A 25,181-nucleotide genomic window follows, 5' to 3' on the forward strand; every position below is an offset into this window, starting at 1 on the left:
ATTAACTACTAACTAACTATTAATTTTTAGTGAAACACTTGAGATCAAACTTTTTCTTTTTTTTCAATTAATCCTCACGTACCTATTGTCTCGGTCAACAATCAGAGCTCACCAACTTTTTTTGTACCTCTGACCAAAATCGCCTGAACCAGCTGATCAAAAAGGCCAGCTCCACCAGTAGCATCTCTCTGGACTGTGTGGAGCAGGTTATTCACGTGAGGATGAAAGACTAAAAGATGTAGATAAATTCATTGATAATCAATCAGATGAGTTATGATTAATGATCAGTGTAGGAGCCATTTAGCTTTTATTTTGGTGTTCTGTTGGTGGCAGGGTTTTATTGTTGTAACCTCCGTGCACCGGAAGTGGCGTCACGCACTTCCACGAACACGTGGAACGGCCGCCGCCAACCCCCCCCCCCGGACCCCGGCGATAGGGGTATCTGCAGCCCCGGCGTCAGGGGGTCAATTAGGGGGGCAGTGCCCCCCCGCCCGTGCCTCCTTGCCCCCCCATTGGCTGTCAGAGGAGCAATGAGTTTTTTTTTCCTGCTGAATTTTGTTTGGGGAGGAGTCATAATTTGTTTTGTGTGTCACATTGTATTCATTCATATTCAGTTAACTGAAATCAGTAAAATTTAAAATACAAAAAAATATTTCATTATGATTTAATTCATTATGGAAGATACGTCTCGGCTTGTGTCACTTGACGCGTACGTGATGCTGCAAGTGACGCGCGGAAGTTTGTTTACATTCACACTGCCGTCTGGGAGCGAGAGGAAACGTGTAGGCTAATTAAAAACTGATATCAATGGATATTAGGAAGTTCTTTTCCGACCACCGCCACAAACTAAAACTGCCTCTGGTAGGACAAAGCAGCAACCTGAGGCACGAGCGACAGCTGAGCAGGAGAACCAGGTGTGTGTGTGTGCTTGTGCTTGCGTGTGTGTGTGCGTGTGCTCGCGCTGCGTGTGTACTGTGAAAGGTTTTATTCTATAATCATAGAAGGCTGAAAATCTCAGGACATGTCCGCTCCAATTATTCAGCAGCAGTATAAAGCTAAAGCATGTGTGGGTCTTATATTAATAGGCTATCTGACAGTAGCTACAGCTATCAACATAAAGATGAAAATAGGGCAGAAGTGTGGAAGGAGACAGTGAGTTCCATGGTGAAGCAGAGGAACCAGGCCCTTGAAGGCTGGTCCAGGGCGAAAGATTTAAAAACTGAGTTTTGTTTTTGTTCTCCAGCCACAGCTCCCCAGACCAGTTTCATACACTCTAGCCATTCTTGCCATTACAATGATAGGAACCCCAGTCAGTAGGCTACTGAATCTGTTTTTTTGTTTGTTTTGTTTTTTATCTGAAGCAATGTTGTCTTTTCCCCCTATTTCTCCTCAGAGTGCACCAGAATGCCTCATTTATGTGTTAATTTTTTTTTTTTCTGGGGGACTGCCCCCAAACCCCCCTATTGCAAGTGGTGCGTGTGTGTGTGTATGCTTGTGAGGGGGGGGGGGGCGACACTCTAGTAAAGAAATATTTTTTAAAAGTGCGCCCCCCTGAAAAGATGTAATGCCCCCCCTTTGATTTGGTTCTGCAGCCGGGGCTGGGTATCTGGGGTATCGATCTCGAAGGCAAACAGTTTTTGACCGTGTTGTTGTGTCGTTTTGTGTCCTGCCTCCACTACAAAAGAGGTATTTGTTGTTAATAAATGTTGTTTTTTACTATTGAAACCTCGGTTTGGGCACTATTATTTTGACCACATGCATGTGTCCGAACACCATAAACCAGCCACCGTGACGGAAAGAAGGCAATACAATCAGTGTTTAAATGAGAAGTTGGACTTTGTCCTTCTGTTATTGGGCCTCAAAGAGCCCTGAGCTCTATCAGAGCATTTCATCCACATGTCAGATCTACAGTGGAAGGAAACTAATTTCTTTTTGAACATTAAATCCTGTAAATCTGTTTGAACAGACACCACAAATGAAACAATCAACAGTGAAAATGGACACAACAGGTTCTGTTCTCAAGAACCAGCTGGAAATAAACTGGAACCTTAGAAATCTATGTTTTTTCCAGAAATCTCAAATCTCCTGTCGTTCATCATCATCATCATCACTAAAGTGACTTCAGCTTGGTGAAATATTTGTTGGAGACAGATGAAGCTTCTGTCAAGTTCAAATCAGCAGCAGAAGATCTGTGAGTTTGATCATCATCAAGTTTATGATTTGAAGATAAAATATAGATTTTAAAATGATAGAAGTTCTGTCCATCACAAACTCTACGACTGGTCTCAACTTCCTCTTGTAGTAATAACACTGAGTCCTTTCTCTTCTCCAGTTCTTTGTTTAAATCCTCAACCAATGAACAATTGAAAATTCAAACATTTGAGTTGAATACAGAAAAAAACCTACGACAGCCAAACTGACCTCAGAGTCTCCAGTCTACAGTTTGGACTCTCCAGTCCAGCACACAGAACTTTCACTCCTGAATCCTGCAGGTCGTTGTAGCTCAGGTCCAGCTCTGTCAGGTGGGAGGGGTTGGACTTCAGAGCTGAGGCCACAATTTCACAGTGAGTCTCTGAGAGTCGACAGGAACGCAATCTGTGATAAGAGGAAAAATAAAATCTGTTCAAATAAAAATCTGATTTAAAGAGCAACTAAACCCCTAAACCACTTTTTTTCTGCTCAAAACAAATACATTTGGGTAACTCTTGACATTTTAGTAAAAATATTTCAATTTGGTGTATTTTGTAGTAAAAATGTATGAGTGACTGCCCTCTATGGGTTGAAACACGGCTATTAGAATCAAATTTTTCTATTGGCTGAGATGGAGGCCGCTGAAGTTTTGGAGGCTGCTTTCTTCACCGGCCGCCAGCTCCCCGACCAATCAGCACCGGCTGCTGCCTGCGGCTAACGGCTCTGCTGCAGCTAACGGCTGCTAGCAGCTAGCCGGCTGAATCCAGCACGGCCGCGGAGACGGTAGCCAGTGGATCGGCTGTGGATGCACTGTGTCACGGCTCCGGCGTCTGCTCCTAGTAGTGTCCACGATACTAGTGCTGTTTAGAGTCGCTCGTTAGCAGCAGTAGTGGGGGTGGGGGGGTTGGAGAGTACTCCTGGAGGCCCGCCCATAATCATGGCATTTTTTGAATTTCCAGCTTAGAGCACGTCAGCCAAAACTGAGGGGTTTAGTTGCTCTTTAACACTTTGACTGCCAGCCATTCTCACAGCAGCTTCCTCCAGCTTGCAAGGCATTTTCCAGCTTTTTGACTGATTTCCGTAGACCCACCATATATTATGTACTGTTACTACATACACATTCAACCCATCAAAGGAAAGATGAGGGTCTCTACTTTCCAGCAAAACAAAATGTTTGTTTCTATCTTGTTCCAGTCTTGTGAAATTGGCGGTTGAATATAGGTTACTTTAGCCCAAAATGCCATTTTGTCACCAAAATCTTGAGAAAAAGAGGTTTTTGTGTCGGGTGTCATATTCAGGTGAACCAGTACAATTGGCTCCTTTATATTTTGCTTTAGTGACGCCTCAGCATCTTTACAGTTGTTCTCTTGTAAACAACAATTAAATCAACACTGACAAATGACTTTTGATGACAAAAGACAAAACATTTAGCTACTGACACACACTACTGCAGCCTCTTTTCTTTCTTTTCTTTGAGTTACAACTTTTTCTTTCCTTTTTTTTAGTGTGTGTGCGTACATGACGTGTGCGTGTGCATGTACGTGTGTGTGCGTGTGTGTCTGTCTGTGTGTGTGTGTGTATGTGCGTGCGTGCGCGGATCAGTTCGACAGGTTTTTGTAGCCGAAACACGGCGCTTTAGATCAGATCCAGCTTCCTCTGGTCAGCAGGCAGCGGTCTCACTCACTCTCTCTGTTTCACACACACATCTAAACACACACACACACACACACACACACACACAGCCTACAGCTCTGGCTGACGTGCCCCCTGAACTCACAGCCACAGACAGTACGCTGACGCTCACAACAGACAGACACCATCTTTAGCTCTCGCCAGTTCGCCGGCGCCGTCCGCTCCTCATCCACACTAGATCGCGGGATTTTCAAGCTGTTATCCCGAGTGATTTCTCGCAAAATCTGGTGACTTTCCAAACGCTCTTGACGACTAACGACGAGCGATCAACGGGGTTGTTGTTACTAACGTTTGTGCTTTGTATCACGGAGCTGCACGGAGCTTCGACGAGCTGCCGAGCCGCCATGAGCCCCGCCGCCGCCCCCCAAGCTCTCACCGGCGGCCAGAGTGTCATGGAGCGGCGCCGCTGCAGTCAGACAGCCGCTCCGCTCCGTGAGGGGGGAAAAACACGCTATATTTTTTATATATCTCAATCCAAATGTGTTTTTCTGCACTTTATTTTGATGATACAAGTCTGATCTTCACAGAGGAGTAGGGCAAGACATTCAACATGGCGTTGCCATTAAAAAAAGGCTAAGACGAGTTATCTCGTCTTTGGCAGACTACGCTTGGATTTGCTAAGACGAGATAACTCGTCTTTGGCAGTGAAAGAGTTAAATATTGGTGAAAATACAGTTGGTACAAATGATGGTGCAACATGGTGATGTTGTGGTTCAACTTCTCTCACTGGGATGATCCTCATGACCTGATTTGTTCGGCCCTTTTTAAAATAGAGTCTATTTCCTCATGAAGGAGCTCTGAGGCTTCCTCTTCTTCAATTATAGTCAACAACAACATCCAATGATATCGCTAATGAAAAACTGTTTATCTGAACTTGACTAAACTACTGATCTGATCCACTGATCAATAATAGAGAGATCATGTCTGGACTCACCGAGCCTTTCTGCAGTTCCTCACAGCTGGGATCAGTCTCAGACGTCCCTCCTCTGATGTGTTGTACTTCTGCAGGTCCAACTCGTCCAGAACCTGCTCTGACATCTGCAGCATGTAGGCCAGAGCTGAACACTGGATCAAAGAGAGTTTCTCTTCTGATCTGTTCTTTGACTTGAGGAACTGTTGGATCTCCTGATGAACTGACTGGTCCTTCATCTCCGTCAGACAGTGGAAGATGTTGATGCTTCTGTCAGGAGATATTCTATCACTGTTCATCTCTTTCAGTTTGTTGATGGCTCTCTGGATGGTTTCTGGACTGTTGTCTATCTGACCCAGCAGACCTCCTAACAGCCTCTGGTTGGACTCCAGAGAGAGGCCATGAAGGAAGCGAACAAACAGGTCCAGGTGACCATTTTTACTTCTGAGGGATTTCTCCATGGCTCTCTTCAGGAAGTCATCCAGGGTTAAATCAACATCTTGTTTTCCCAGGAAGTTCTCCAGGACCTGTGTGTTCCTGTTGGTGAAACAGTGGAACATGTAGACTGCAGCCAGAAACTCCTGAACACTCAGATGAATAAAGCAGTAGACTGATTTCTGGGAGATCACACTCTCTCTTTTGAAGATCTCAGTGCAGAGTCCTGAGTTCACTAAGGCCTCTGTGACATCCAGACCACACTGCTCCAGGTCTTCTTGGTAGAACATGATGTTTCCTTCCTCCAGCTGTTCAAACGCCAGCCTCCCCAGCTTCAGAAGAACTTCCCTGTCGGCCTCCGTCAGCTCCTGTGGACTCGTCTCATGTCCTTCACCGTACTTGTACTTCTTCCTCTTTGTCTGGACCAGCAGGAAGTGTGAGAACAGGTCAGTCATGGTCTTGGGCAGCTCTCCTCTCTGGTTGGTGGTCAACATGTGCTCCAGAACTGTAGCACTGATCCAGCAGAAGACTGGGACTTGACACATGATGTGGAGGGTCCTGGACGTCTTGATGTGTGAGATGATTCTTCTGGACAGATCTTCATCACTGGACCTCCTCCTGAGGTACTCCTCCATCTGGGCGTCAGTGAAGCCTCGGACCTCTGTTACCCTGTCGACACATGTAGGAGGGATCTGATTGGCTGCTGCAGGTCTGGAGGTGATCCAGACCAGAGCCGAGGGAAGCAGATTCCCCTGGATGAGGTTTGTCAGCAGCACGTTGACTGATGACGTCTGTGTGACGTCAGACACAACCTCCCTGTTGTTGAAGTCCAGTGACAGTCGGCTTTCATCCAGGCCGTCAAAGATGAAGAGAAGTTTACAGACAGCCAGCTGCTCTGCTGTGACCTTCTGTAATGTTGGATGGAAAACATGGAGCAGCCTGAGAAGACTCAACCGCTGATCTCTGATCAGGTTCAGCTCCCTGAACGAAAGCAGAACCAGCAGACTGACATCTTGGTTCTCCAAGCCCTCGGCCCAGTCCAGAGTGAACTTCTGGACCGAGAAGGTTTTTCCAAAGCTAGCAATGCCGTTCATCTGAATCATTCTGATGGGTTTCTGTTGGACAGGTGAGACCGTAGAGACGTCCTCTCTCTGTTGGACAGGTGAGACCGTAGAGACGTCCTCTCTCTGTTGGACAGGTGAGACCGTAGAGACGTCCTCTCTCTGTTGGACAGGTGAGACCGTAGAGACGTCCTCTCTCTGTTCGACAGGTGAGTCTTTAAAGATGTCTTTGCACTTAATTGGAGTGTCATGGAAGGTCTTCTTCTTGTACATTGTCTCCAGCTGTCTCACCTCATGTTGGGTATTAACTTCTTCACTCTGTCCCTCTGTGATGAAGAGCTCAGTGTAGACGCTGTTGAGGAGGGTTCCACTTCCTGTTCCACTTCCTGTTTCCTCAGTTCCTTCAGTCACTCGCTCACATTTGCTCCTCAGACTGATCCTATGTTGATGTAAAACCTTGTGAAGACGGCGATCTGCTCAGAGACAAAAACAGAGTTAGACTGAAGACAGAGTCTGACAATCTGATCGGATTATTTTCATCAGCTACAGAAAAACTACAGACAACAAAGAGAAGGTTTGAATCATCATCTTAAATGTGGGATCGAACAGTAGCTGCGTTTCCATTACAGGTTTTCGCAAAAAAAAGTGATATTTCTGAAATTTCCTATTGCTATTGCTATTTGCAGATGTTTCCATTAAAAGGTATTTTGCGAATGAGCCACAGCTCTTGTAAAGTGTAGTCTTGCGATATCCCATAATTCTTTTAAATTTTGTCTTTTAAATTCCTGCAAGTCTTCACTTTGAGGAAGATGGATGTAAGTGTCTTGCTTTTCCATGGTGGTGGGACAGCGATCTCAGCTGCCGCTACAGCTGTTCATTGATTGCTTGATTGCTCAAAGGCAAAGCCCTTATGTGTGGCACTGGCAGTGAATAAGGGATTTCTAGAAGAGGATTGTGAATGAGGATTTCACAACTACAGATGCCAAACTGCACTTTTGCGATACTCTTTTATATTGATACATCTGAAAACCCACCTCACGAGAGCATAAAAATGTTTTAGCGAAATTTGAGAGGTTTTTCGAAATAAAGGCGTTTTCATTACTACTTTTTATTGCGATATTTAGGTTTTGCGCATTTCTAGGGGTAATGGAAATGCACCTACTGACTCTGTAGAAAACAACAGGTCCTGGTTTCAGAAATGACCACATCAGCAGACAGATGTTCAGTCTCACTTTGTACACAGCTGCTCTGATTGGCTGTCTGCAGCTCACCTCTGTTTCTGGGTCTTTGTCCACATTGGGGACAGGAGGGGGGTCCTGAAGAACCAGACTGGTCCCAGTGTGAGGTGAAGCACTGTCTGCAGAACCAGTGTCCACAGCTGGTGGAGACTGGATCCTTCAGGACGTCCTGACAGAGACCACAGCAGGACAGCTGCTGGTCCACAGAGACACCACTCCTCTTCTCTCTGTGAAGACATTTCTGTATCAACATGTCCCAGGTCCACATCCGTACCCTGATTTGTGGTCAACCTCAAGAGGGCGGGGCTTCAGAGACAATAGGAAACGTTAATCACTTGTCTGTTCAAATTCACCATTGAGCTCTTTCAACTGTCTGGTTCTCATTAACATGTTATGTTACTGACTTTTCAAAATAAAAGCATCTCTGTAGCTGCTGCTTTAATCTCAGTCTACAAGCTCAGACGTGTGGATCATTAAAGTATCTCCTCCAACATGGAGACTATGTTTCTTTTCTGTCCTTCTGTCCACTGACAACTCTACAGATACAGACACAGTCTGTGTGTGTAATGACTTATATGTTATATGTTAATGAAATAAAAAAGTCTGGATGTTATGCTACTTGATAACCATAGTGTGTAATTAATTTAGTATTATTATGTTTTGTGTATGTTTTTACCTTCCAATGAACGTTTATTACCTTTCAATGAACTCTTGCAAAAGCACAAAGTGCTTTCCAAAAATGAGTCAATCAGACAAGAAATCATTGTCAGACAATACACAAAAGGACTGGAGTGCAAATGCATACAAACAACATAGAAATAAAGCGCATGGTGCCGAACATACGTGCATATACACAAACACATGAACATTTATCTGTGACACCAATGAAAAGATTCAGATTCAGATTCAGAAAAACCTGAATCTGAAAGCAGCACAGTCAGTTGATTAACAATACCATTTGGTATGTTTTAAGATGTTACCCGTAGACCCGAGGGGCCTGTTCGGACAGTAGGGTGTGTGAAGCTCTGTAATGTGTTCTGGTCCCTGGTTATTTAGTGCCATGTATGTAATTAACATGACTGAAGTTAATTCTTAAGGGGATGGGAAGCCAGGACTGGTATGCGTTAGGGAGAAATTCTGTGGGTGATTCTGAGAGAGGAAGAGGCACCAGAGTCCTGGATGTCTTATGCTGATGAGATTTTATTTGGATTTGATCAAGGAGAATGGAAGAGTGCGTGATGTCACCTCAGTGCTGAAGAACCAGACCTCAAGTTATGATTCTTGTACGAGAAACGTGGACTGAGCCTATGGAAAGGGATGTGTTCACATTCTATTGGCTATTGAGCATCAACACCTACGTAGATAAAGATTTACACTTCCTAGGTAAAGGAGAAGGTACCAGAAGGTTTCTCTCATTCTCACCCACTGTTTTATTCAGTGATGGTGCCATTTGTCACATAGGTCTACAGCTGTGTCTGGGAAACGCCAAAAAATGAGATTTAGGATGGAAAGTGCAGGGCAGATAACAGTCTCTGGCAGTATATCTAAGGGAGCGGCCTCTAAATCTAGGCCTCAGTTTCAAACATAGAGGGACTGACCTTTGACGACATACAGTGGCTTAGAAAATTCAAATTTTCTCTAGTCACACTGTTAACCTTTTGCTCTGAGCTGAGGTTTCAGTCCAGAGTGGTGCCAAGTGCCAAGTGGCAAGTGCCTTGCCTTTGTAAATGACTTTATATTGGAGGTGAGGAGATGGATCTAGTTCCTGGTTTCTCTCTGTTTCCTTTCACATGAGTCTAATGCCTGAATCATCTTCAGCTCAGTTTACAGTAGAAACCATCTCTTACTGTGACTCTGAAGGTCCAGGTCCAAGACTGAGGTCTGGAGGCATCCATTCTTTGGACCCGTCACTCTTCATAGACAGACAGGTGGATCCTGGAGATTCTGCTCTCAGTCTCTGGTCTTGACCTCTGCAAAGACATGTTGTTATTCATATCACATCACTGATCAGTTCTCTGATGACAGAAGCATTGTGGGACTTCCAGCACCACACACTGTAGTGAAGGATGGAAGCAACACAGCTGTCAGTATTTTTTTAAAGTATATTTCTGGGGCATTTTGCCTTCAATTGACAGAGAACTCAAGCATTCTCTGTCATTAACTTAAGGGGGTGGGAACTATGCAATGAAATTCTGGGCACCAGAGTGTCTTATGATGAAGAGATTTTATTTGGAGTGCGTGATGTCACCTCAATTCTGAAGAACCAGACCTCAAGTTATGATTCTTATACAAGACAGGTGGACTGAGACTATGAAGAGGGATGTGTTCACATTCTATCCTAGCTGAAGGAGAAGGTACCAATTGTTTGTCTCATTCTCACTGAAAGTCAAGTGTCATTCAGTGATTGTGCCATTTGTCACATAGGTGTGCAGCTGTGCCTAGGAAAGTGCAGGGCAGATACCTGTCTCTAACAGATAACCGTCTCTGGCAGTATATTACGGTGGCTGACAAGGGCCAAACAGCTGTCAACGGTCCAATACGTCTCAGTTTGAGAAAACAGCTTCAAGTACAGAAACAATGCAAAATCACAAACCCAAATACAAGTCTAAACAAGGTACAAATAGAGGAACGTGGTGCAAATGAAAAAACGTGCTGCAAAAAACAAAGACAAATGCATCATCATCAAACGCCGCGCTGCCAATAGAGAAGCGATCTGCAAAACAAGAAACGATATTCAAATGAAAAATGCTTCATTACCGGTCACTACTGTACCATGGATGTATTATATTATTATACACATAGACGTTGGGGAATGGCCTCTAAATCTGGACCTTCAGTTTAAAACATAGAGGGACCTTTGACGACATATAACGGCTTAGAAAATTCTAATTTTCTCTAGTCACAGTGTGAGGTGTGTCAACCGGTTAGTTTTGGTTAAAGCAGAAGTAAGTGATATATTTGTGTTAATATGAGTCTTAAATAGTTATATCTTCCGACAGCAATCACTTACATAGAGTGTTTGGTCTGAAACACGGGTCTGTCAGTCACTCTGCTCTGCTCTGAGCCGAGGAGAAAACTTTCCTTGTATCCTACAGTTTTTATCCAATGAGGAGAGAGAACGGCATGCAGGGCTGTGTGTGCAGCCAAGGGACGCCGTGAATGTGGTGACGTAGGGACGAGGACTGTTATGGTGCGTTCAAGGAAACTCGTAACTCGTGTTTTTCCGACCTGTGAAGTCGTACCAGTTCGATCTGGTACGAGTTCACGGGTCAGAAGTTACGAGTGGCCGTTATAGTGACTTTCACAGGTAAAACAGGTCGGAGAAACACGAGTGGGTTGCCTGGAACGCTACAAAGTCGTAAGTTGTGACTTGAAGCTGTAATTTACGGTTTCAAAAGCCTGCCTGGAACGCAGCATTAGCCAAAACGACCGGATCGCTTACTTCTGCTTTAAGTCTAAGTTTTGGATAATTTGTCGCTGACCAATGGCTCGATCGTTAAGACAGGTGAATAAGGAATTGCAGGATATAAGTGCATGTATGATTTTCTCTGTGTTGCTGAAGGATAGAAGTAATCTAATTTTGGCGATGCACCTAAGTTGGTAGAAGCATGACTGGACAACAGTCTTAATCTGTTGCTCTGAGCTGAGGTTTCAGTCCAGAGTGACGCCCAAGTTCTTTGTAAATTACTTTATATTGGAGGTGATGGGGGTGAGGAGATGCTCACAAAGTTGGATGGATCTGGTTCCTGGTTTCTCTCAGTTTCCCTCACATGAGTCTAATGATAGAATCATCTTCTGCTCAGTTTACAGTAGGAATCGTCTCTTACTGTGACTCTGAAGGTCCAGGACTGAAGAGTGGAGGCATCCATTCTTTGGACCAGTCACTCTTCATAGACAGACAGATGGATCCTGGAGATTCTGCTCTCCGTCTCTGGTTCTGACCTCTGCAAAGACATGTTGTTATTCATATCACATCACTGATCAGTTCTCTGATGACAGAAGCATTTTGGGCGATGACCTTAATACCCCATAATACAAATACATATAAAGAACAAAAACAAAACAAAGAACACATTCACAAACCAAACCAGCACAGCCTATGGATCACTTTTCTCTCCTCAATAACACTCGCTTTAATGAAAGGTAGAAACTGGTCCCAGATAAGTACGACTCTTTACAATTCAACAATCAATAACTCAAGAGAAGCATTCTCTGTTATCAACTTAACCCACTCTCTCTCTTTTCCGGTTACAAAGGATAACTCTACATGAAATAAAGCCTGTGGGGTCAGAGCAGAGTTCTATCACTCCTCCAAACCTGGCTCCACACTTCCTCCCCCTTCCTTCCCTGACTGTCTTCAAGATATTAAAACATGTTTTTTCATAACTTGCAACTGAAATAAAACTGAATTCCTTCTTGTTGTCACCAAATCCCCAGTCTCCAAATCTTTTTTTTTAATTACACATTGATTACTCCAGTGTCCATCCCTCTCCTCAGGTCAAGAGTCTGGGTGTCAGCCTTGACAGCACCACCTCCTTTACTGCCCACATCAATAACAGCACCCGGTCTGCATACTTTCATCTCTGCAATATCAACCGCCTCTGTCCATCACTCACCCCTAACAGCACTATACTGTTCTTGTCACATCCCACCTTGATGACTGCAATGCTCTTCAACATGGTTTACCACACAAATCCCTCCATAAACTTCAACTGGTCCAGAACTCGGCTGCCCACATCATCTCCAGAACTCCTTTCACACAACACCTCAATCCTGCCCTCAAACAGCTTCACTGGCTTCCCTTCCATCTCCACATCGACTTTAAAATCCTGCTTCTCATTTTCAAAACCTACAATAATCTTACTTCTTAATATCTAAACACTAAACTCCCCTAGACTCAGGTCCTCCTCTGCTTCCCTCCTGTCCACCACAAGACTTAAATCTTTTAGACGCTCTGCCCCTGGGCTCTGGAAAACACTCCCACAGGACATCTGGACTTTACAGTAACATCTTCAGACTGGCTTACCCCTCATAACATATCATATTGTTTTATTATTGTGTTGTTTGATGACCTTAAAGACCTTAAAGTGATAGTTCAACATTTTGGTAAATCCGCCCTTTGCCATAATCCCTATAGTCATATAAGTACAATAATAGTGGAACATTACGAGACGGAGTTGTTTTCGAGGCAAATGAATAGCCAGAAACTACATTCCAGACATGGCTGCTGGGTGGAGTGATTTCAAAAATGTAAGTAGTTGTGAGTATTTGCTTCATGTGTTGTAATGTTACATAATTATATGTTACTATTTCATAGCGTGGTGAATGTGCAGGTCACAACTTCTCCACAAGAGCATTTTGGAGTTGTTGGAGTTTGTATTTAGGGAAAACCTAAAGCACAGTGTGCTGCGTCTCTGCGCCTCTCTCTGAAAACAACATGCACCAACAAATAAAGGTAATTAACCCACCCTTATAACTGTAGGTATTATGTCAATGGGCAAATTTGCGATGTGATGTGGATGATGAGGGACACTTTTACTTCATGGGTTGATTAATCTGGAGGCAAACAGCTACAGATTTAACTGACCTCAGAGTCTCCAGTCTACAGTCTGGACTCTTCTGGAGATCAATCAGATCCTTCAGGTCTGAATCCTGCAGGTTGTTAAAGCCCAGGTCCAGTTCTCTTAGGTGGGAGGGGTTGGACTTCAGAGCTGAGCCCAGAGAAGAACAGCTGATCTCTGACAACATGCAGCTCCTCAATCTGAATAAAGAATAAAAGAATTACAACATTGATAGACCTCTTCATGTCAAAACATAGTCATATCGTCTATATATGAACAAAAGAAGACTGTCTCAGACCAGTCTAACATCTGTTTGTGAAAGTGGCCCCTAAAGGTTTAAGTGAGGTGAACAAACTTTATTGATGAGGACAAAGTCAATGATTCAGGTTCTGAGTGAAGATCAATCAGGTTTAGTTGTGGCTCAAATATCAAAGATCTACAACAGTAACAGTCAATGAACTGACCTCAGAGTCTCCAGTCTACAGTCTGGACTCTCCAGAAAACCACTCAGATCCTTCACTCCTGAATCCTGCAGGTTCTTGTTGTAGCTCAGGTCAAGTTCTCGCAAGTGGGAGGGGCTGGACTTCAGAGCTGAGCCCAGAGAACAACAGCTGGTCTCGGACAACCTGCAGCCCTTCAATCTGAATAAAGAATAAAATAAGAACAAAATTTATACACCCCTTCATGTCAAAACTGGCTTCAAACCACCTTCATTCTTTACATCAAAGTCAATGATTCAAGTTCTGAGTAAAGATCAATCAGGTTCAGTTGTGGATCAAAGATCTCAGATCTACAACAGTAACAGTCAGTGAACTGACCTCAGAGTCTCCAGTCTACAGTCTGGACTCTCCAGAAAACCACTCAGATCCTTCACTCCTGAATCCTGCAGGTTCCTGTTGGAGCTCAGGTCCAGGTGTCTCAGGTGGGAGGGGTTGGACTTCAGAGCTGAGCCCAGAGAAGAACAGCTGATCTCTGACAAACTGCAGCTCCTCAATCTGAATAAAGATCAAAGGAAAACATTGATACAAATCATGATGTCAAAACTGATTGATCACTGCTGCTGACCTCAGGACAGTTTGTCAATATAGAATAAATATCTGATCAGACATGTTGGACTAAACACTGACACTTTTATTCTGGGCTGAACTGGATCAAAGTTTAAAGGTCCAGTCCTGATCCAGGACTAAGGTCTTTCTTGGTCCTGGTCTCAGGAAACTAAAACTACACAACTCTACACAAACCTGTTGACAAACCCCACCCACCCACATCTGATGTGATGGCCTAAAACCACCTTCATTCATGACATCAAAGTTAATGACTCAAATTTTGAGTGAAGACCAATCAGGTTCAGTTGTGGATCAAAGATCTAAGATCTACAACAGTAACAGTCAGTGAACTGACCTCAGAGTTTCCAGTCTACAGTCTGGACTCTCCAGAAAACCACTCAGATCCTTCTCTCCTGAATCCTGCAGGTTGTTGGAGCTCAGGTCCAGTTCTCTCAGGTGGGAGGGGTTGGACTTCAGAGCTGAGACCAGAGAAGAACAGCTGATCTCTGACAACCTGCAGCTCCTCAATCTGAATGAAGAATAAAAACAGTGAGTTGAGGACAAAATCTTCTTGTTGACAGCGTTCCGTGTCTCATCATCTGTTCAGAGCTGAAGAAGTTTCAAAAAGAAAAAGTTTAGAAATTGAAAGTCAGCTAAAAAAACAGGAAGCAGGTTAAACTGTCACAAAACCACTTTTAAAGACAACAAACATGTAAGGCTGAACCCTGTTTCCATGATGACAACAAATGTATAGAAACACATGTTGAATGAAACAGCTGATGAAGCTCAGAGAGCTTCATCAGCTGGAACCAGCACACACACAACTTGTTATCATAACATGTTGGGCTGGAGGCAAAAAATCTGTTAAAATCCATTTTCATTCGAATAATCCAATATGGACTCATAAAAGCTGAAGTTGATGTCTAACACTCCTGTGTCTGACACAACAAGATATGGTCAGGTGAGTGCAGGTGTAGAGCTGTTGGTGTCAGCTGAACACAGAGCCAACAGGTGTTTATAATAGACATGATTAAATAAAATAAAATAAAATAAAATAAATGATGAACATTAATGTTTCCAAGAATGCACCAGGTCAGAGGAACAATATTTGCTACAGCATCAGTTCTTTGAGAATCTCATTCATATCCAAGTAAATAGAAATTGTAAGTGAAATATTCAGTCAGGACCCTGTGAATGTGTAACCCAGCTGTAATATCAGCTACTTCATGGTGCAATAGTAGTAGCCCACTGTTTTTGGTGTAATGGCTTTTAATGGTTACAGTGGCATCACATTACAAAACCCTTACGACTGCCAGCTTGTTTATGGTACAGCTCCTAGTGGGAATCGCGGGCTCAGTGTTATGGCTGCAGCAGAGTGTGTTTCTCCTCTATGCTCTTCACTTGGCTACCCAAATCCCCCCTTCACATACTAAACATACATGCATGCATACACATAATCAGCATAAAGGCTCGCTATAGACCTTTTCAGAGAGTATAAACAAAGACAGGTGTGGCTCATTAGAAAATGCTCTGGTACACTAAATGGAATGGAGTCTTAATTAGTATCCTTGGTAACACCTGTATTTGTTTATACTCTCTGAAAAGGTCTATATGTTTCTTTTATGCAAAAGACAATTTTGTTTTGAAGATTGCTCTGTGTAAATTTTCTTTGTTTCATGGACAGGGGAAGGACTCCCCAATCTTAATATCTTTTCATGTACAATTCATAATGCTGCATTCACATGGAATCAGGCAAACAGCAGATGGACTACAGCCATGGGACTTAATGGGAAAAACAAACAACAAAATGGCCTGACTTCATCACATTCATCTCAGCACAGAAACAAAACAGAGTCTGACCTCAGAGTCTCCAGTCTACAGTCTGGACTCTCCAGAAAACCACTCAGATCCTTCACTCCTGAATCCTGCACTCTGTTGAGACTCAGGTCCAGGTGTCTCAGGTGGGAGGGGTTGGACTTCAGAGCTGAGCCCAGAGAAGAACAGCTGATCTCTGACAATCTGCAATCGTCCAATCTGAATAAAGAATAAAAGATGTCAATCAAATCACTGATGATCAATCAGACATGCGCCGTCAATGACTAGTGTCTAAATGAGCAGAGGGACTTTGTCCTTTTATTACTGTATTATTAGTGTTTAACCATTAACCTCTTCTGCTGAAGGCATTAAGCCTTTATCAAATCTTTGTAACTTATTATTCTGACTTGTTCCACCGTTTTTTGCTGTCAAACTACTACTTCATACTTTGTGCAATTTCTACAATTCATGTATCGAAAGGTGCAGCCTTTTCTGGACATTATTGTTATTATTAGTGTGGATACTGAAAGTATCTACTGCCCAAAAGTAGTTTTTGGAAATATCAATTTTTAAGGACCAAAAAGACCATTTAAGTAAGGATGGCCCAAACACATGGAAAAGTATCCAGTTTCGTTGGTTTGCATTTATATGTGGACAAGGTCTCAGACGCACAGTCACTGCAATTCACTTCCAGGCTTAGTAAATTACAGTCAACACAACTTTCACATCACATTCATCTGAGCACAGAAACAAAACAGGGTCCGACCTCAAAGTCTCCAGTCTCCAGTCTGGACTCTTCAGAAAACCACTCAGATCCTTCACTCCTGAATCCTGCAAGTCGTTGGAGCCCAGGTCCAGGTGTCTCAGGTGGGAGGGGTTGGACTTCAGAGCTGATCCCAGAGGAGAACAGCTGATCTCTGACAAACTGCAGTCGTCCAAACTGAATAAAGAATAAAACATGTAGATGGAACCTTAGAAACCTTTGATTTCTCCAGAAATCTCAAATCTCCTGCCGTTCATCATCACTGATGTGACTTCAGCTTGGTGAAATATTTGTTGGAGACAGATGAAGCTTCTGTCATGTTCAAATCAGCAGCATAAGATCTGTGAGTTTGATCCTCATCAAGTTTATGATTTGAAGATAAAATATAGATTTTAAAATGATAGAATTTCTCTCCATCACAAACACTATGACTGGTCTCACCTTCCTCTTGTAGTAATAATAACACATAATCCTTTCTCTTCTCCAGTTCTTTGTTTAAATCCTCAACCAATGAACAATTGAAAATTCAAACATTTGAGCTGAATACAGAAAAAACCTACAACAGCCAAACTGACCTCAGAGTCTCCAGTCTACAGTTTGGACTCTCCAGTCCAGCACACAGAACCTTCACTGCTGAATCCTGCAGGTCGTTGTCACTCAGGTCCAGTTCTGTCAGGTGGGAGGGGTTGGACTTCAGAGCTGAGGCCACAACTTCACAGTGAGTCTCTGAGAGCTCACAGTCACGCAATCTGTGATAAGAGGAAAAATAAAATCTGATTTAAATAGTGGTGAAAATACAGTTGGTGCATATGATGGTGCTACATGGTGATGTGATGGTTCAACTTCTCTCACTGGGACAACATCCAATAATATCGCTAATGAATAACTGTTTACCTGAACTTGACTAAACTACTGATCTGATCCACTGATCAATAACTATAAAGATCATGTCTGGACTCACCGAGCCTTTCTGCAGTTCCTCACAGCTGGGATCAGTCTCCGTCGTCCCTCCTCTGATGTGTTGTACTTCTCCAGGTCCAACTCATCCAGAACCTGCTCTGAAATCTGCAGCATGTAGGCCAGAGCTGAACACTGGATCTCAGAGAGTTTCTGCTCTGATCTGTTCTCTGACTTCAGGAACTGTTGGATCTCCTGATGAACTGACTGGTCCTTCATCTCCGTCAGGCAGTGGAAGATGTTGATGCTTCTGTCAGGAGAGATTTCACCACTGTCCATCTCCTTCAGGTTGTTAATGGTTTTCTGGATGGTTTCTGGACTGTTGTCTGTCTGACCCAGCAGACCTCCTAACAGCCTCTGGTTGGACTCCAGAGAGAGGCCATGAAGGAAGCGAACAAACAGGTCCAGGTGACCATTTCTACTGCTGAGGGATTTCTCCATGGCTCTCTGCAAGAAATCATCCAGGGATAAATTAGCATGATGTTTTCCCAGGAAGTTCTCCAGGACCTGTGTGTTCCTGCTAGTGAAACAGTGGAACATGTAGACTGCAGACAGAAACTCCTGAACACTCAGATGAACAAAGCAGTAGACTGTTTTCTGGAAGATCACACTCTCTCTTTTGAAGATCTCAGTACAGAGTCCTGAGTTCACCAAGGCCTCTGTGACATCCAGACCACACTGCTCCAGGTCTTCTTGGTAGAACATGATGTTTCCTTCCTGCAGCTGTTCAAACGCCAGCCTCCCCAGCTTCAGAAGAACTTCCCTGTCGGCCTCCGTCAGCTGCTGTGGACTCGTATCATGTCCTTCACCATACTTGTTGTTCTTCCTCTTTGTCTGGACCAGCAGGAAGTGTGAGAACAGGTCCGTCGTGGTCTTGGGCAGCTCTCCTCTCTGGTCTGTGGTCAACATGTGCTCCAGAACTGTAGCAGTGATCCAGCAGAAGACTGGGACTTGACACATGATGTGGAGGGTCCTGGACGTCTTGATGTGTGAGATGATTCTTCTGGACAGATCTTCATCACTGGACCTCCTCCTGAGGTACTCCTCCATCTGGGCGTCAGTGAAGCCTCGGACCTCTGTTACCCTGTCAACACATGTAGGAGGGATCTGATTGGCTGCTGCAGGTCTGGAGGTGATCCAGACCAGAGCCAAGGGAAGCAGATTCCCCTGGATGAGGTTTGTCAGCAGCACGTTGACTGATGACGTCTGTGTGACATCAGACACAACCTCCCTGTTGTTGAAGTCCAATGACAGTCGACTTTCATCCAGGCCGTCAAAGATGAAGAGAAGTTTACAGACAGCCAGCTGCTCTGCTGTGACCTTCTGTAATGTTGGATGGAAAACATGGAGCAGCCTGAGAAGACTCAACCGCTGATCTCTGATCAGGTTCAGCTCCCTGAAGGAAAGCAGAACCAGCAGACTGACATCTTGGTTCTCCAAGCCCTCGGCCCAGTCCAGAGTGAACTTCTGCACAGAGAAGGTTTTTCCAACACCAGCGACGCCGTTGGTCAGAACCACTCTGATTGGTCTCTGTTGGAGAGGTGAGACCGTAGAGACGTCCTCTCTCTGTTGGACAGGTAAATATGTAGATAACGTGTATCTCAGTTTGACAAAGTAGTAAAATATGTTGTGTCCCTGTTGGATAGGTATATATTTATATAACGTGTATCTCGGTTTGACAAAGAAGTAGTAAAAGATGTTGTCTCTCTGTTGGACACGTAAGTCCTTAAAGATGTCTTGGCACTTGATTGGAGTGTCATGGAGGATCTTCTTCTTGGACGTTGTCTCCAGCTGTCTCACCTCATGTTGGGTATTAACCTCTTTACTCTGTCCCTCTGTGATGTAAAACTCAATGTAGATCCTGTTGAGGAGGGTTCCACTTCCTGTTCCCTCAGTTACTTCAGTCACTCCTTCACATCTGCTCCTCAGACTGATCTTATGTTGATCTAAAACCTCCTGCAGACCACGATCTGCTGAGACAGAAGAGACAGAATCAATAAAGAGAAGGTTTTAATCATCATCTTAAAGTGATAGTTCAACATTTTTGGCAAATTGGCCCATTAATCCCTATAGTCATAGCAGTAGTTTCGTTACCTTTAATTGTCGGTGTAAGCTATTTTTAGAACGGGGGAGCAGAGCCGTGAGCTGCTCAGAGCTACGCTATGGAGACTAATGGGATTTCTTGGTTTCCTTCATCAAACTCATCAAATACACAATCCAACAACTCCAAAACGCTCTGGTGGACAAGTTGTGACCTGCACATTCACCACGCTATGAGATAATAACAGAACGTTACCAGACAGAGTTGTTTTAGAGGTAAATGCAGAGACTGCTTGCTGAAAAACCGTCCCTGAAGGCAACGCACATCAGCGGTTTCGCATGAATTTACCTCTAATACAACTCTGTCTCGTAACGTTCTGTTATTATCTCATAGCGTGGTGAATGTGCAGGTAACAACTTGTCCACCAGAGCGTTGTGGAGTTGTTGGATTGTGTATTTGATGAGTTTGATGAGGGAAACCAAGAAATCCCATAATGAGCCTCTGTAGCGTAGCTCTGAGCAGCTCACGGCTCTGCTCCACCGTTCTAAAAACAGTTTGCACCGACAATTAAAGGTAACAAACCTACTGCTATGACTATAGGGATTATGGCAATGGGCCAGTTTGCCAACATGTTGAACTACAGTATCCCTGTCAGTGCTGTGTGATAGAACAATGACTCTGTAGAAAACAACAGGTCCTGGTTTCACAAATGACCACATCAGCAGACAGATGTTCAGTCTCACTTTGTACACAGCTGCTGCTCTGATTGGCTGTCTGCAGCTCACCAATGGTTCTGGGTCTTTTTCCACACTGGGGACAGAAGGGGAGTCCTGAAGAACCAGACTGGTCCCAGTCTGAGATGCCGTCCTGACAGAGACCACAGCAGGACAGCTGCTCGTCCACAGAGACACCACTTCTCTTCTCTCTGTGAAGACATTTCTGTATCAACAACATGTCACAGTCACAGCTCCACATCTGTGCACTGATTGGTTCTCCACCTCAAGAGGGCGGGGCTTCAGTAACCAGAGGAGCAGAGAGAGAGACAGTAGGAAGACAAGTGTAGAGAGACAAGCTGAATGAAAACCTGGTCATGAACTGGTCTGGTTTCTGTCTCTGTTTATCATTGACCTTAAATTTTGACTGTAGCAGCTGAGGCTGAGCTTAAAGCTGAGGGGATGCGATAGGGGCTAACAGCTGACTGTCGTGTGTAGTGAAGTCTAACTTCGTTACTGGAATATTTCAATGCTCACAGTTAAAACTCTCCATCAGCTGATTGTAGCTGTGTCTGAATCCATCTATGGAAACTGTGGAGGTGGAGATCAGGCTGGTGTTGATGCACCAACTTACAAAACAGTAACATGACGCTCGGCTCTGCTTCATCAGTCTGTTGGACAAAGTGTGTGTTCATGTTTCTGTCTCTGAGGTTTGTAGTGAACCTACACAGATTTTGATGGATCTGGTTCCTGGTTTCTCTCTGTTGTTTTTATTCATATCACATCATTCACTGATCAATTCTCTGATGACAGAGGCATTGTGGGAACAGATAGTATGAAGGAGCATCCAGTGGTGGTTGGTTTCAGGGGCTTTGTAGCCAGGTCCACCATAAGGCTGCTGGCTGTGGCTGAAGTAAAAGGACACAGTCAAGGTGCTAACTGACCATTTGGCTGGTCATTTGGTGGTGGTGAACCAGCTTCAGCTGACGGTGCCGTCTCCGTTGTGGAGCATGCACACATTTTAGCCCGATTAAGGCGTATACATGCTGAAGAATATCAGTTTCCAATTGCATTGGCCCTCATTTATCAAACTTGCGCAGGATCTGGTGTAGATTCTGGTGTAAATATCAGTGTACGACAAGTGTCACGTGTGATTTACTAAAAGTGTGTACGCTGCTGATTTCGGCGTAGAACCGGCGTGGTGGTGATAAGTCCGGCGGCTGAAAACGAGCGTCATTTAAATGTCACGCCCCGATATATTCCTGCTTTAGAGGCGTCGCCCTGCCCCTTTTACGACATGGAGACACGGAAGACGGCCAAGAAGAGGGACTTTACTGACATTACCGCGTTGAACAGGGAGAGGGCGGCAACATTAAATATCTGGACATTGATAGATTGATAGTTTTAGTGATTGATAAGCGTCATCCCGGTGGATGGAGGCTGCAGACGCACGTGTCACCGACCACGTCAGGAAACCCAGTGATCTCATGAAATGCTCCTGCAGTTTACTAAACACAAGTGACTGAGGAGAAATCATAGGCATATTACTGCTGCGAACGCGACTTTATGACCATCAGCACCGCTGGCATGGTTCGGCTGATGGAGGGATGTGAAACACCGGCCCGATCTCCCGCTGACAGGTCCCGGTGACTGGGGAAAAAAAAAAAAAACACTCCGCCGCGGAGATCAGCTGCACCTGGACAGGTAGCGGAGCCCCCCCCCCCCCCACTTCCCCCGCCGGCTCCGGTGTCCGGCAGAGAGAGAGACTGAGGAGCCGTCCGGTCATGCTCTGGTGCTGCAGATGTTGGAAGTTTGTGTGTGTGATCTACAATAACAGTCTGTCTATCATTGACTGTTTCTGTTGACACAGCTGATTAACGAGCATCTGTCACGTCCTGGTTTTTAATTCATCTCAGTTGCTCAAAATAAAAGTCGAGTTAAATTTTCAACACGGACTTGGTTGTAGCGTTTCTTTTTTTTTTTGGCTACTTTTTATCTTTTTATCAATATAAACAACAACAACATGTGATCCACATCGCTGCGTTATTAGACTATGGTTTAATAATCATTCTGACACAGCAGCACTCCTTCCTGCATGTTCTACGCTGGTTCCAAATGTGCGTACACCTGGTCAGAGCTGGCGTGAGATTTGTGCGTACCGTACGCTCACGCTCAGATTAATAAATGCCGATCCTTGCGGTGAATTTGGTGTACACCCATTTTATTGGTGTACGCAAGTTTCATAAATGAGGGCCATTATGTGGGTGTCTCAATCAGAATTGGAGAACTCCGATATTAGTCAGACTAACGCGTTTATATGCACTTCAGTTGTCCTGTTATAGTCGGATTGAGGCAATAATTTGTTTTCTATAAATCTCATGTTAACGTACTGACAGTTAGATCCCAAGTCATCTGCTCTGTTAATCTGTAACCACCATCAGATACAGGAATAATACGACCTTTGATCACATCATATCATAAGAAACAAAGTCAGTATCAATAAAGTAATAAGACATAAGGACCAGGGAGAAGTTACTTCCTCTTCCAGAGACGTCGACTGCAGCAGCTCAACACACTAAATGAAGCTGTTATAGTTTGGAGGTTCACAGGTTTGTAGCAGGTCTCTTACTGTGACTCTGAGGGTCCAGGTTCAGGTCCAGGACTGAAGTTTAGAGGTTGATCTCTGGACCCGTCACTCTTCATGGACGGACAGAGGGATCCTGGAGACTCTGCTCCGTCCTCGTCTACGTCCAAATTAACACTCATCTTCAGGACTTCAGTCAGTCTGAGAGGGAAACCAGAAACACTGACTGTCAGACAACACACACACTCACACTAACAGAGTATACAGTATACTAGTTTTAATGTGTATTATTCAGCTCATCAGCTGTTGTTGTTGACTTTTCACACAGGAACAAACTGACTCACACACTCTCACACTTAAATAATAACTATATTAATAATAAATTATAATAATGTTGTGTTAACTCACCTGCCTCAGACTTCAGTTTCCCTCCTTCTGCTCCATTCATCTTTAAAATGGCGTCTGAACCGAGGCGTAGCTACCTGGCTGCAGCCTGAAGAACGGGGCAGAGTTCAAGGAAGGACATTAAATTCCACCTACATCCGATTCCAGTTGTTTAATTGGAGGATTTGAACAGTCAGCCTTTACAATCACAACAACCTGCCAGAAAGGAAATCTAATATTTTACAATATTTCGGAAACATAGATACGACAGGGACTGTTTCTTTGTTAGCACGTTGTATCATGTTTAATATTCCATCATGATTGTCGTGAGACAACATGAATCATCTGCGAACTATGTGCAATATTGTAAGTTAATATTTTAGGATACTTTTTTATTCTACTACATGTATCTGATAGTTGAAGTTACATTTAAACTCTCAGATTACTTTATGAACTTCCTATTCAATGACAACCAGTTTATAATTTGCTTTTTAATCTTTGTGATGAATTGAAGGAACAAGTGTTTCTTTATGGGTTGAAAAAAAATCTTCCTCACCATTAAATAAGCTACTTGGATCAGCTGGAAAATGCAATATTGCTGAAAAGAACTGAGCTCATGAGAAGTTGACATTTTAGATACGTAGACCTAACACAACAGGAAAACTTCAACATAGCACCATTATCATCCACAGACTTTATTTCAGTGTGTGTTATTCACTTACAAGTCGTTTTTTTCATTCGAAATGTAAAATGAGAAATAACCTGCTATCTATGAAACAGACTTAACTTTTTCTCCAGCTTCATAATGTTGATGATCGTTGTGACAGAGAGAAGGGAAGTGATTTGATACAGGTAAAAAGGTTTTACCCCTGTATTGATATTCAATGTGACTCCATGAATAAAAAGTGAGCTATAGGATACAGCAGTGGTAGAAGAGCTGCTGAGATATTTTAAATGAACAGAGGCATTAAAAGTAAAATGAACTGAGATTATCGTTGCGTCCCACGTTCATCCTCTCTCTCTCTTTAACAAAGAAAAGCCAACAGGTCAACATAAACAGATGACCCCGCCCATAAACATGTGATGATCCGCTATTCCCTACTAATTACAACCGATATCCTCGTTAACATAAAACATCAAAACAATAATCTTTAACTTTAACCTCAGAAAATGCATAATTCATTCATGGCTCCTACACTTTTTCTTCTACAAATCAATATTCATGTCATCATATGTCACTCAGGTGTGTTCAGGTGAACTACGAAGAATAAGGGACTCTTCTTCCCTCCACAGTCCACAGGGACAAACTCACTCACACACTCTCACACTTCAATGATAACTAGCAGCATAATTGTAATAATGTTGTGTTAACACTCACCTGTCTCAGACTTCAGTTTCCCTCCTTCTGCTCCGTCCACTTTAAAATGGCGTCTGAACCGAGGCGTAGCTACCTGGCTGCAGCCTGAAGGACGGGGCAAAGTTCAAGGATCAACATTAAACTCCACCTACATCTGATTCCAGTGGTTTAACTGGAGGATTTGAACAGTCAGCCTTTACAATCACAGCAACGCCATCCTGCCAGAAACGTAATCTCTTTTCTTTTTGTGATAACCAGATTTGTTACTTGATAAACATAAAGACTAATGCTATATTGGTGTGAACAGTGCTGTACGTAATGAAAGATGAATTAATGTTGTGGTGGAAGGTGGTCTGTGCATAGTGAGTATGTGTGGGTCTGTGAGCATCTATGTGTTGGAAATAGTGGGGATGCGCTGGAATGGACAATTGACC

At 43.7% G+C, this 25,181-nt stretch overlaps 2 protein-coding genes across 2 annotated transcripts in view; both read right to left on the reverse strand.

The window, feature by feature from the left end:
• Positions 1 to 6,738, reverse strand: part of LOC146992575 (uncharacterized) — a 103,628-nt gene extending 96,890 nt beyond the window's left edge. Inside the window, exons 1-2 of the mRNA XM_085788121.1 lie at positions 4,817 to 6,738; positions 2,422 to 2,595 (exon numbers count right to left, since the gene is read on the reverse strand). Coding sequence (XP_085644247.1) covers positions 2,422 to 2,595; positions 4,817 to 6,561 — 1,919 coding nt within the window. The 5' untranslated portion in view covers positions 6,562 to 6,738. The remainder of the gene's footprint in view (positions 1 to 2,421; positions 2,596 to 4,816) is intronic.
• Positions 6,739 to 7,431: 693 nt separating this feature from the next.
• On the reverse strand, positions 7,432 to 24,827 carry LOC146992578 (protein NLRC3-like). The gene is made up of 13 exons (XM_085790997.1): positions 24,769 to 24,827; positions 23,052 to 23,207; positions 21,215 to 21,330; positions 19,387 to 19,638; positions 17,673 to 19,230; positions 17,287 to 17,460; positions 15,994 to 16,167; positions 14,489 to 14,662; positions 13,906 to 14,082; positions 13,552 to 13,728; positions 13,114 to 13,287; positions 9,374 to 9,496; positions 7,432 to 7,753 (listed from the first exon to the last, which is right to left on the reverse strand). The coding sequence occupies exons 2-13, from the start codon at positions 23,186 to 23,188 to the stop codon at positions 7,447 to 7,449; spliced, it is 3,543 nt and encodes a 1,180-aa protein (XP_085647123.1). The 5' UTR covers positions 23,189 to 23,207; positions 24,769 to 24,827; the 3' UTR covers positions 7,432 to 7,446.
• Between the last annotated feature and the right edge of the window lie 354 nt (positions 24,828 to 25,181).

The sequence above is a fragment of the Trachurus japonicus genome, chromosome 1 (assembly GCF_045865225.1).
Source record: "Trachurus japonicus isolate A0001 chromosome 1, Traja_1.0".
Classification (NCBI taxonomy): domain Eukaryota; kingdom Metazoa; phylum Chordata; class Actinopteri; order Carangiformes; family Carangidae; genus Trachurus; species Trachurus japonicus.

Bases quoted from the DNA above. Each gene is read 5' to 3' on its own strand.
- LOC146992578 (XM_085790997.1), bottom strand. From the start codon at position 23,188: ATGAGTGTTAATTTGGACGTAGACGAGGACGGAGCAGAGTCTCCAGGA. The intron at 16,168-17,286 runs GTCAGTTTGGCT...TTCTTTATTCAG, and splicing joins TGTAGACTGGAGACTCTGAG to ATTGGACGATTGCAGATTGT. The intron at 13,729-13,905 runs GTCAGTTCACTG...TTCTTTATTCAG, and splicing joins TGTAGACTGGAGACTCTGAG to ATTGAAGGGCTGCAGGTTGT.